The sequence below is a fragment of the Pholis gunnellus genome (assembly GCF_910591455.1).
Source record: "Pholis gunnellus genome assembly, chromosome: 4".
Taxonomy (NCBI): domain Eukaryota; kingdom Metazoa; phylum Chordata; class Actinopteri; order Perciformes; family Pholidae; genus Pholis; species Pholis gunnellus.
This window is the reverse complement of record NC_136530.1, coordinates 10,058,495-10,071,017: the sequence shown is the minus strand read 5'-3', so window position 1 is coordinate 10,071,017 and position 12,523 is coordinate 10,058,495. Positions and strand designations below refer to the sequence as shown.

Genomic DNA, 12,523 nt, shown 5'->3' with positions numbered 1-12,523 from the left:
ATCCTTCAATGATTTGCACAAGCAGTGTAACTCGTCCAATACAAAGTGAAAGGAAGAAGCACCGCTGTTCAGCAACACTGACTTCAGCATCGCTATCAAGCCCTCTATGTACAAACAGTTAATAATCACAAAAATAACTTTAAAAAAACTGCAGAAGTAAATTGTTCCCCTTTTTATTTACAAAATTTACAAATTTCAACTTCAAAATTTAAACATTGTTATTTGTTCATTATAATTATAAAAAAGGATTTGCCATCATTACAGCGAAACTGGAAACAGTTTGTAAGAGCATGATTTGTGCCCCTGGGTAAGTAATACTGGTTTTAACTTTTCCTATTTCCCTGATACCTGTTTTAGTCTGACTGCTCTGCGGTTGATTTAACGTTTCGCTCATCCCAACTGAGGAAATACAGCTGAGCTGAAATCATCATCAAATAATAAACAGACCAAACAGTGTTGGTGACTCTGTTCAGGGAAAGGCACCGTCAATCGACCGCACAGCAACAAGGTAAAGTTAGTCGGCAACACTTCAAAACGTTCAAGTACATGCAACATTATTTTAACTGTCTGTAAGACAGTCGGGGACATCAACCCTCCTTGGCATCACCACCTGCACAGTCCAGCAAGAAGCCCCAAGCACTGACGACTTTTATCTTCCAGCTCTGACTGATGTTGAAGCTGCCTACTCCGCTGATGTCTCCTGAACAGGAACTCCAGCAGTCTCAACAGGTGGCAGTGAGACAAAGGAGGTGGCGTCTTCAGCCGAGTACAGATCCTGCAGGGAGGGGGTTTACATCAAAATGTATTAAACAAAAATCCTTACATGTTCAGATAAAAATGTCTGGTTCTCTGGTTCCAGAGAAGAATGATGCGGTTGCTAAAACCAATGTTAATCAAACATTATTTTAATGATATTTTGGGAACGATCAAGTTCAAACAGCAGTATGCCGTGGCACCCCAACTGAAATCCACTGCACTTATAATTAGTGTTCTTAAGAAAAATTGAGAAAAACTTAAGAAGTATGGTGTGGCAGCAAATAAATACGCATATTAAAGCTATAAAATCTATCCATGGGTTACTGGCATTCACAAGCTCAACAGCTATCATCAAAACACAAAAATAAAAACTGCCAATGAAAATGCCTCATTAAAAATATGATCTAGTTATTAAATATTTATTTACCTATTCATGTTGCATGTGCAAATCTGAAGCATTAAAACATAAACAGTGTACTTTAAAGGTTAAATCACAGCACCATTTTAAGTCTTATGTTGGATATTAAAGGATATTTAGAAAGAACTCACCTGAACATCAGCTAGTGAAAGCAGCCTTTCTGCTGGCTGAGATTGAGGTGCTTCACCGTCTCTGCCGAGTTTATTTTGAGAGAGCTTTTCATTCACTTTCAGCGGTTTAGTCTTTGAGGACAATGAATCTGATTCAGTGGGTTTAGTTTTCGATTTGGTTGTGTTAGCAGCAACACTGCGAGCACTTTCCCCTTCTAGCTCCTCTAGTGTCTCATGCAGGCTTTCTGAATCTGACTCAGCGGAGAGATTCTGCGCCGCCTCACGCAGCTCCGCATCCGTCTCATCCTCACTGTAAGGAGGCTCGGCAGTGCCCAGTGACTCCACACCCATCTCTTTCCTGCGTCTGTTGGGCTGCCTCTGATGGACCTGGTTCCTGTGTAACCGGCCTTCAACGGCTTGTTGCAGTGGGGCCTGTTGCAGTGGGGCCTGTTGCGGTGGGGCCTGTTGCGGTGCGTCCCCTCCTGCTAAGTTGTCCCCGGCCAGGATCCTCTGGACTTGAGGCTGCGGTTTCTCGAGCTGTGGAGGAGGCGGATCCCCTCGAGGGCGACGAAAAGGTGCAGCGATGCCATGCTGGAAGGCTGCCTGCACGCCTCCATACATGCATACCTGTTGAAGAGTTAAATGAATATAACAGTGTAGAGACACATTATTTGATCTTGAGTGTCAATGTCATTTCTCAAGGGGTCCTTACCACAATGGCGAGCACGATAGTGAAGAGAACTGGGATCTGCAGGGTAATAGGTAGATCTTTGAGGAGTGCAACAAGAAACTCACTGATCCCCTGTCCAACGTGCTTTAGCGGCTCTGTGATGAAGGTCGTGATGGTCACCGCGATCGCCTAAAGAGAGAGAGGGATGTTTGGAATGTACCATTTGTCATTATTACGCAGCATAATACAGCCTGTATGTGCAGTGAAAACTCATAAATGCAATCATAGCGACCTACCTTGGTTGGAGGAACCAACAGAATGGGGTTGACCACGAGGACTTCATAGTATTTCTTACAAGGGTCACCTTGAAGAGTCAAGGTGCTTCTGTACCACTCTGCAAGAAAACATCCAAAGACAGCAGAGGGGGCTAAGACAGCAACTAAATAGAGTTCATTCAGTGGAAACTAGGCTTAGTAGTATCACTGTCAGTAGTAGAGAGTGCATCCTCTCCAAGGAAATCTTTCAAAAACACTGAAAACAATAAGATTGTGCACATTAAAAGGGTAACATCTGTTAGTTTTTTTAAACTAGACCATATTTGCCGATGTTTGTGTGTCTAAGTGACTAATGGGGACAACGAAATTGGCCCAGTATTGAGCAAGAACACTGCAGATGGCAGCCGATAAGCGGGACTGCAATGTAATTGCTTGGCACAATCTTTAAAAAGGGAAAATAGGGTCCAGGTTATAAAATACTGACGTTGCCCTTTGAATGTGAATGGGGGACAATGGTGTTGAACCGATATATGGAGCAGCAGGAAGGAGCAGGGCCACAACTCATTTGCATAGTTTCAGATCAGTCCATCAATAGCCCCAACAGGAGGCTTTTAAACATTATGAGTGAGAAACATTTTTCACGTCACTGCTGTGTGTGAAAACCATGCGTGTCCAAATTTGTCGATTCTGAATTTGTTAAACAGAAAGATTAAAGCAGCTATAATCCTTATTTACATACTAAGAATGTATCAAATGATCATAGGTTGAAGATACATAATATACTGTGTATTTATCCTTTTACTTGGCTCACCTTTCAAGCTATCACTCCAGTCAATTTTCTTCACTCCAGTGCACTTTTCATAGACACCATCCATCTTTGCTATGTTGCTTTGGTGCTCAGCAAAGGCAATCTGAAAAGAATTGAATGGCACTTCAAACTTAATCGTCTGAAAAAAAAAACTGAATGACAGCTGAACAAGAGCTAAAGAGCCTCACCTTGTACAGATATAGCCAGTTCCAGATAATACTGACGAAGAAGCTGACACCAAACAGTCTCCTGAACTGCATGAACCAGGACATCGTTGACCACAGCTGAGTGCATATGATGGCGACTATAATCAGAACACCCAGACCCATCTGGAACACAAACAGGAATTATTAGTCGACTAATCGATCAGTTGACTGGCAATACAAATAATCATAATAAACTGTTTTGATAATTGATTGAGCTTACTTGTAATAGTGTGTCAAGCTCCACGCCAAAGGTGTCTTCAAAACGCCACCTCCAGGCCTCGTAGTCATGTGGTCTGAGATCTACCAGTATCTGACTGACGGCATTGTCTAGAGCGCCTGATCTCCAACTGTCCTCGCCCTCCAGCAGTGCCTGAATCTCGGCCATGTCTTGGTTGGAGAGTTTGATTTTGGCATCATAGAAGACCTCCGAGGAGTCACTGGGCTGGGGACAAAAGGGGACAGGTAGCACTGTCAAATGTAGGCCACATGATGATTGCAAGAAAGGTTCAGTGAAATGGATGTATGGTCTAGCAAAGACATATTCAAAGCCACAGAACACAGCACAATGCATGTGAAATGCCCACTTACCAAACCAACTCTTTGTATTTCGTTCCGGAGTCTGGTAAGGAATCGTTTGAACACTGGATTGCATGTGGGCTGCTGTGAGATGAGCATGATTTTCTTCTTTAGTTCTTCAATCTGAATGAAAGCAAAGCACAATATTTGTGATGCCCGACAGATTGGAGGTAGGTTTTAACATTTGCCATTTACTGTAGAGACTGAGGGTCTTTCTCATGTCCCGATTTTGTGCCTTCTCGAATTCTTTCCTCGGAGGAGGCCAGGAGGAGAGAGGAGTCGAGGCCACAGCACTTCAAATGTTTGTACAAAAAAGTACTAAACAAATAATGAGAGACATATACAGTCAGGGCCATAAGTATTTGGACTGTGACACAATTCTTCTAATTTTGCCTCTTTACATGACTCCAATGGATTTGAAAGGAAGCAGTCAATATGTGGTTGAAGTGTAGACTTTCAGCCTTAATTCAATGAATAAAACTAAAATATTACATGAACCGTTATGGAATTATAGCCATTTTTATCCAGTCCCCCACATTTTCAGAGGCTCAAAAGTAATTGTACAATTGTCTTGCAAAGCATCTCCAGGGGGGAATAACTCACCGTTGTTGGTGATGTCTATGGGGCCAGACTTCAGGCAATCTTTGACTGCAAATGATTTTCCTCCAAATATTAAAAATAATGATTATATTCACAATTATGTTAGTTTGTCCAATTACTTTTGAGCCTCTGAAAATGTGGGGGACTGTGTAAAAATGGCTGTAATTGTTAAACTGTTCATGTGATATTTTTGTTTTATCCATTGAATTAAGGTTGAGAGTCTACACTTCAACCACATATTGACTGCTTCATTTCAAATCAACTGGAGTCACGTAAAGAGGCAAAATTAAAAAAATGTTGTCAAAGTCCAAATACTTATGGACTACATACACACAAACACGGAATACAGTTTATTAGAGAATGTTCCAATTGACATAATAATTTGACATCCACAGCTGTTTGCACTTATAAACACCATGTCATTATTGCAGTTGAATTGGATGTAGCTCAGTATCAGGTGAATGTCATTAATAAATGTGGTTAGAACAGAGCCTTATGAGGAGCTACACAAACTGAAAGTTTGAGGAGGCATTTGATCATCTTATAAATACATTTGTGGAGTCCAGCCTTGGTTTGAGATCATTACAGCTGTGTGTCACACCTCTTTTATTTATTTAAATGTGCCGAAAACACCTCCGCAAAGGATACACCTGTGCAAAGTTGGTACAAAATTTGGAAATGAGAAAGACCCTCAGTGTCTCTTGTTCAAGAACAACCAGCCGGACAGGTGCTTGTTCTCAAGAAGATGTGAACTTTTACTTTGCAGAGTGAAGGAAAGAACAGTGTCTTTGATGTCACCAGCAACCTTATGCTCATCCACTTTTAAGGCTGCTTCAATAGTCACAAACCTGTCTCTGTTGATCCACAACTTGAGAGCGACACGACGTCAGGTCCACCTCGTTGGAGTCCTGAGTATACTCTCTTCTCTTGGTTGGGACATTGTCATATTCTGCTGGCTGCAAGGCATTATGTTCAATACACACACATATTAATAGTCACAAAGGAGATATCAACATAGCTTCCGAGCATGCAGGCCAACGTTAGCAAATGCAATTCGTTCAGTATACATTTAACATCACCCAACCTCTGTAGGCTTCCTCATCGTCTTGGTGCTTGCGTCGTAGTTGAGCATATCATAAGGGTCTATCCAGTCGTTGTCCGCCTCCTGTCTTGTGACAGCCACTGACAGGCTGCACACCAGGACAACGAGGAGCATCCTGGCAAAGAGAGAAGGGCACTTCTCCAACTAACCGTCCTGCGTTAAAGTTAGCTACGAGGAGAGGAACACCTCAATGAAAGTGAAAGCGAATACCGAATAACTAGCTAAACATGCTAATGGTAGCTGCTATGATAACATCAGACCCACCGACTCAACCTCGACTTTGAAGACACTTTGATACATGAAGGCTTCAATATTACGGGTAATGTTAAATACGTTTCAATCTGATCTAACAACAGAAGTAGCTCGGTGTTACAATAACAACTTACCGCACAACAGAACCGCTTTACGGTACACGCGTTTGTCACGATTTACGTCCACCGCAAAGGCTCACGGGAAGTATAGTTTTTAGAGGAAAAAGCCGCACATAAGCAGAATTATATTTTGGTCAAAAAGTCTTAAATTCAGTTTTGCGAAATGTATAGATTATCTATTTTGTTTGCTCAGGAAGAATACAATTTATTGATTTATTATGGGGGAGCAATTATCTTCTTAATGACAAAAACAAGTGTTCAGCAAAGATCCTTGAAGTACAATTATTGTAATTTAAGAAAAATAGAATTCAGTACAGCAATGTAAACTACTCAGTGACCAGGAAAGTCCTGCATTAAAAATCTTACATCAATAAAAGTCCAAAATATAAGCATACTTAAACATATTACAAGTATTGTTTATTAAGTTGTTAATTATTAAAGGAGTAGTGAAGAATTAACCCATACCTGTTTTACATTATTTGAATATTTCTGTGGACAGTGTAATCAGCAATTTAAACTACCAGGGCAATGTGATTTTCAATTCTTTTGATTGATGAATTATATTTTTATCAGCTCATCATGTTTTATATATAAAATCTTAAGTTGCATTGTGAATACTATTGCTGTCAAATAAATGTAGTAAAACAAAATACGAAATTGCAGAGAACAGATACATAACTGTGAGCTTTTACAGTCAGTATTTCATAGCCTCAAAAACACAAGATGAGCAAATTGTAAAACTACAAAGTAGGGCTGCTCCTTCTTAGTCGACTTAGTTCTTTAGGCCATCAGTTGTTTTTAATGCTATTTTCATGCTGAATTACTTTTTTTTCATTTTAAGTGGTGCTTTTGTATGATTCCCTTTGGAGAAACTTGTTTTACAGGTATGACAATTAAGTTAACTAATCGATTAGTCTGTGAAAACTGTACCACATACCATCACCTACACAATAAACACCTGAATACATTCATCCAAAAAAAACTTGGTGTAAACAATGCAATTTTGCAAGTGAGAGTGCACCTCTCACAAAGTTCGAATTTTAATTATTTGTAAGGCCACAACTAACTATAACTGGGATAAGTTTCCAACTCAAATATTACCTGGGCTGTTATGGTGTGAAACAAAAAACTCAAAAGAAAAATAAATCAGTTAACTCTTGACACCAATATCAACATTATTTAATCCTTCACGTCTCCATACTGGCCACCACTCTGTAACAATTCACCTAATTGTATTAACCTAAAAAGGGAAAAGTACATAGGCCTACGCTAAAATTAAAGGGCACGGGCGGATCTGAATTGGTAGGTTTAGTCTACAGACACTACATCTGACTGCATAACATTGAAGGTACCAAAACACGCTGAACGGTCTTCTCTATGATTCGCTATAATGACAGACCACCTCAGACACAAAGGAAATCACACATGTTAGTTAAATATAACAACATATATTCATATAATCAAATTCATACAGCATACAGGTTGCAGCACACAAAACAAAAACCGTGAGGCTCCCGCTCTACTTCAGCCCAATAAACTAAACATTTACAAAATATCACTCAAACCCCGAGTCCCATAAGTTCCAAAAGTTCCTTAAAGTAACGCAAAACAGTCCAATGACAAACAAACAAATCCCCAAAACAAAGTCAACAGGTGGAAGCGGGGCGAGACGCCGCGCTTCCACCTGTCCCCAGAACTCACACAACCACCACCGCCCGTTTAGCTGGTGGTCCTCTGTGCCGTTTCCTATCCTATCAATATCCTGTGTAATAATTACAGGCAACTAACAACATTCCCAAGTACCGCACTTTATATAGGTGAAGGAAAATAACCCACAAGTTCCCCATTCACAAATGCTTTACAAACAGGCAGACTTCGGCGATCATTACAGTGTTAGCAGCAACACTGCGAGCACTTTCCCCTTCTAGCGCTGTGTCTCGTTCAGGTTTTCTGAATCTGACTCAGCGGAGATATTCTGCTCTGCTTCACGAAGCTCAGCATCCGTCTCATCATACAAGGAGCAGCATCTCTTCCCTGCGTCTGTTGGGCTGCCTCTGACGAACCTGGTTCCTGTGTAACCGGCCTTCAACGACTTGTTGTGGTGCGTATCCTCCTGGCTGCGGTTGCTCGAGCTGTGGAGGAGGCGGATCCCCTTGAAGAAAACGAAAAGGTGCAGCGATGCCATACTGGAAGGCTGCCTGCATGCCTCCATACATGCATACCTGTTGAAGAGTTAAATGAATATAACAGTGTAGAGACACATTATTTGATCTCGAGTGTCAATGTAATTTCCCAAGGGGTCCTTACCACAATGGCGAGCACGATTATGGGGAGAACTAGGATCTGCAGTGTAAAAGGTAGATCTTTGAGGAGTGCAACAAGAAACTCGCCGATCCCCTGTCCAACGTGCTTTAGCGGCTCTGTGATGAAGGTTGTGATGGTATATATGATCGCCTAAAGAGAGAGAGGGATGTTTGGAATGTAACTTTGTGTGTGCCATCCTCAAATTAATGCAGATATTCAAAACAGATACCAATTTTAAAATAATATAGTTTGGGCCAATGTTGAATGGGAACACATGTATATGACAAAGGGAAATGCTTCATTCTATTTCCTCAATAAATTACAAAGTAGAAAATAAAACAGCATTACCATTTGTCATTATTATGTCATTATTACTGTATGTGCAGTGAAAACTCATACATGCAATCATAGCGACCTACCTTGATTGGAGGAACCACCAGAAGGGGGTCGATCAAGATGGCTTCGTAGTATTCCTTACAAGGGTCATCTTGAAGAGTCAAGGTCCTTCTGTACCACTCTGCAAGAAAACATCCAAAGACAGCAGAGGGGGCTAAGACAGCAACTAAATAGAGTTAATTCAGTGGAAACTAGGCTTAGTAGTATCACTGTCAGTAGTAGAGAGTGCATCCTCTCAAAGAAAATCTTTGAAAACACTGAAAACAATAAGATTTTGCACATTAAAGGGTAACATCTGCAGATGGCAGCTGCTAAACGGGCTGCAATGTAATTGCTTGGGGCAATTCTGCCCCGTCCATGTACGTCCACGAAGTACTTGTTTTAGCCACGGGCTCAGATTGTTTTGTGTCTGACAACATTATAGAAACAACTCTACAGAGGAAGTCAACATTTTTTCCTCACCTTTCGCTTGTTTGTTATTGTGTCGAACCAAGTCTCGCTCAAGGAGAAGTCTCGTTCTGAAATCTGGTGACTTGTTGCAGCGTAACAAACAAGATGGCTGATTATTTAGCTGATTTTCACAATGGGAATGAGGCTGCAACACGTTTTGCTCTGGCTTAAGACTGGAACTATTTCGAAAAATGTTGTCCCCATCAGTCATTTAGACTGGGGGATGGGGGAAAATAGGGTCCAGGTGATAAAATACTGAAATACTGTAAAGCAGCTATAATCCTTATTTTCATACTAAGAATGTATCAAATGATCATAGGGTGAAGATACGTAATATACTGTGTATTTATACTTGTAATTGGCTCACCTTTCAAGTTATCAATCCAGTTCATTTTCTTCTGTCCAGAGCATTTTTCATAGAGACTATCCATCTTTGCTATCTTTCTTTGGTGCTCAGCAATGGCAATCTGAAAAAAATGTAATGGTACTTCAAACTTATCCGTCTAAAAAAAACAGAATGACAGCTGAACAAGAGCTAAAGAGCCTCACCTTGTACAGATATAGCCAGTTCCAAAAGATACTGACGAAGAAGCTGACAACAAACAGTCTCCTGAACAGCATGAACCAGGAGATCGTTGACCACAGCTCAGTGCATATGATGGCCACTATAATCAGAACACCCAGACCCATGTGGAACACAAACAGGCAGAGAACAACTTAACTGGTTGCAGGAGATGGAAGAAAAACTGAAATTATTAGAGCTGCAACTATTAGTCGACTGGTAATAAAAATAATCAATTGATAAATACTTTTTGACGAAAAAATAGCAAAAACTGCTGTTTTCAGTCCGTCAAATATAGAGATTACCTGCTTTTCTGTTTTAAATCATATTCAATTGAATATCAGGCGATATCTAGCTCATGTTTCTCTAATACAACCACATTTTGAAAACCAGGATTCTTGTTTACGTCGCCTCCTTGCCTCACGTCCTCGTCCGTCCATGAGAAATGCGAGCCTTTAACAAATAAGACATAAGTATCAGGTGAATGTCATGAGGAAATGTGGTTGGAACAGAGCCTTACGAGGAGCTACACAAACAGAAAGTTTGATGAGGCATTTGATCATCTTAAATTAAAAAAAATTTAGAAATATAAAGGAACATTTACTTTTGTAGAATCCAGCCGTGGTTTGAGATCATTACAGCTGTGTGTCACGCCTCTTTTATTTATTTAAATATGCCAAAAACACCTCCGCAAAGGATACACCTGTGTGTCCTTGCTCATAGCTCCTCCAGCAAGCCTCCTCAATGCTCGAGATGGATTTTAGGAATTGAGATATCCTTCAAGATGGAGCGCTGAGATCGATTTCTGGGTCAAAAGCCGGAGGAGTGAGGAGCGAGGAGCGAGGAATGAAGTTGGTACAAAATTGGGAAATGACAAAGACCCTCAGTGTCTTGCTCAAGAACAACCAGCCGGACAGGTGCTTATTGTCAAGAGGATGTGAACTTGTACTTTGCCGGGTGAAGGAAAGAACAGTGTCTTTGATGTCACCAGCAATGCTCATTCACTTTCATGTGAAGCTTCAGTTTTTAAGTTGTATTTGTTGTTGTTGTTTAATCTTTGCTAGTTTTTGCCAACTGTCCTTATTTGTTTCTATGCGTCTTGAATTCTTTAACAGAAATGAATAGGGTGGTAAATGTCTGCAAGAACGGACTGGAAAAACCTGTCTGTCCTGTATAACAGTTGTTAAAGGAAACTATTTATATTCCAGGAACTAAAGATGTAAAGGATTGTCATTATCTCCACAGCACGCTAGCTCATACAACTTTTAATTCCTTTATCTAATTTCCCCAGAAGAACTTCGTACAAATGCAGATGCCATAAAGTCACAAACCTGTCTCTGTTGATCCACAACTTGAGAGCGACGCGACATCAGGTCCACTGCTGTTTTGTAATAGCTTTTTTATGTATCATTGTTCATGTCTTCCTTGTTTTCGCTGTTATATTACATTTATAGTTGTAGCGTTACCATTGCTTAGGAGTTACTGCAGGTGTATAAACCAATATCCCTGAACAAACACACGCCCATGCTGATTCTCACACGCACACACTCAACACAATTACATAATTGTTTTCTTTTCTTTTCTTTCGTTGTTTGTAATGTAATATCTTTTGCATATTTCATTTTATGTTGTTTGTAATTTTTTATAAAATTGTAATATTATATAGGTGGAGACTTCAAATAAGCCCAGTTGGCTTTTTGCCTCTTCCTGCACTATGTTATTCATTTATCTCTGTTATGTTTGTTTATTTTAAATTGTATTGTTTGAATTGTGCAAAATACATAAACTAAACTAAACTTCGTATGAGTCCTGAGTATACTCTCTTCTCTTGGTTGGGACATTGGCATATTCTGCTGGCTGCAAGGCATTATGTTCAATACACACATATATTAATAATCACAAAGGAGATATCAACATAGCTTCCGAGCATGCAGGCCAACGTTAACAAATGTAATTCGTTCAGTATACATTTAACATCACCCAAACTTACATTGTTCCTCGTCGTCTTGGTGCTTGCGTCGTAGTTGGGTCTATCCAGTCGTTGTCCGCCTCCTGTCTTGTGGCAGCCGGTTACAGGCTGCATACCAGGACAACGACGAGCATCCTGGCAAAGAGAGAAGGGCACTTCTCCAACTAACCGTCCTGCGTTAAAGAAAGCTACGAGAGGAACACCTCAAGAATGCAGCCAGGTGAGCCGTCATCCGCGGAACCTCGGTTACGTCAGCCGGCGCTTGAAATGTAATGCTCGACTATTCGTGGTGCTACGGTACAGGTGCTTTGATAGTCCGGAAATAGACCTGTATTTGATCAATAATTTGCCCAATTTGATATATCAAGTCAAAGACATTATTTTGTATATTCTATGAAATCCAATAATAATAAAATCTGAAGTTACACTGCTGTAGGCTACTATCTTTAATTGGGTTATTAAATAAAAGGATTCGAAAATTATATTACCTAATAATAATTTTTGATCTAGAATAAAATCATTTCCTTCATTGGTTAGCTAAAAATCAATAAAAATCCAAAATATAAGCATACTTAAACATATTACAAGTATTGTTTATTAAGTTGTTAATTATTAAAGGAGTAGTGAAGAATTAACCCATAGCTGTTTTACATTATTTGAATATTTCTGTGGACAGTGTAATCAGCAATTTAAACTACCAGGGCAATGTGATTTTCAATTCTTTTGATTGATGAATTATATTTTTATAAGCTCATCATGTTTTATATATAAAATCTTAAGTTGCATTGTGAATACTATTGCTGTCAAATAAATGTAGTAAAACAAAATACGAAATTGCAGAGAACAGATACAGAACTGTGAGCTTTTACAGTCAGTGTTTCATAGCCTCAAAAACACAAGATGAGCAAATTGTAAAACTACAAAGTAGGGCTGCTCCTTCTTAGTCGACT

At 39.9% G+C, this 12,523-nt stretch overlaps 2 protein-coding genes across 4 annotated transcripts; both read right to left on the bottom strand.

The window, feature by feature from the left end:
- Positions 1-163: 163 nt before the first annotated feature.
- clcc1 (chloride channel CLIC-like 1) lies at positions 164-5,903 on the bottom strand. The gene is made up of 10 exons (XM_079157435.1): positions 5,504-5,903; positions 5,268-5,375; positions 3,832-3,942; positions 3,464-3,685; positions 3,226-3,366; positions 3,041-3,140; positions 2,251-2,348; positions 1,997-2,143; positions 1,306-1,911; positions 164-775 (listed from the first exon to the last, which is right to left on the bottom strand). Exons 1-10 carry the CDS (start codon positions 5,633-5,635, stop codon positions 683-685), a joined length of 1,758 nt encoding a protein of 585 aa, XP_079013561.1. The 5' UTR covers positions 5,636-5,903; the 3' UTR covers positions 164-682.
- A 438-nt stretch (positions 5,904-6,341) lies between these two features.
- LOC306695182 (chloride channel CLIC-like protein 1) lies at positions 6,342-11,735 on the bottom strand. 3 transcript variants are annotated; one of them, XM_079158354.1, is made up of 7 exons: positions 11,595-11,735; positions 10,011-10,057; positions 9,592-9,707; positions 9,410-9,509; positions 8,616-8,713; positions 8,200-8,346; positions 6,342-8,114 (listed from the first exon to the last, which is right to left on the bottom strand). In XM_079158354.1, coding segments are annotated over exons 1-7 (723 nt in total). In that variant the 5' UTR covers positions 11,597-11,735; the 3' UTR covers positions 6,342-7,901. The 3 variants fall into 3 exon arrangements, with proteins under 3 accessions (XP_079014480.1, XP_079014481.1, XP_079014482.1); XM_079158355.1 differs by having other exon boundaries at positions 10,011-11,705; XM_079158356.1 differs by having other exon boundaries at positions 9,592-10,057; positions 10,936-11,705.
- Positions 11,736-12,523: the final 788 nt, after the last annotated feature.

Excerpts from the sequence above, each read along its gene's own strand:
- clcc1 (XM_079157435.1), bottom strand. The coding sequence starts at position 5,635 with ATGCTCCTCGTTGTCCTGGTGTGCAGCCTGTCAGTGGCTGTCACAAGA. Across the intron at positions 5,376-5,503 it reads CGATGAGGAAGCCTACAGAG|CCAGCAGAATATGACAATGT; the intron begins GTTGGGTGATGT and ends AATGCCTTGCAG. Across the intron at positions 3,686-3,831 it reads AAATACAAAGAGTTGGTTTG|CCCAGTGACTCCTCGGAGGT; the intron begins GTAAGTGGGCAT and ends TTTTGTCCCCAG.
- LOC306695182 (XM_079158354.1), bottom strand. Across the intron at positions 9,708-10,010 it reads ACGTGAGGCAAGGAGGCGAC|TGGCCATCATATGCACTGAG; the intron begins GTAAACAAGAAT and ends TTCTGATTATAG. Across the intron at positions 9,510-9,591 it reads ACTGGCTATATCTGTACAAG|ATTGCCATTGCTGAGCACCA; the intron begins GTGAGGCTCTTT and ends CATTTTTTTCAG.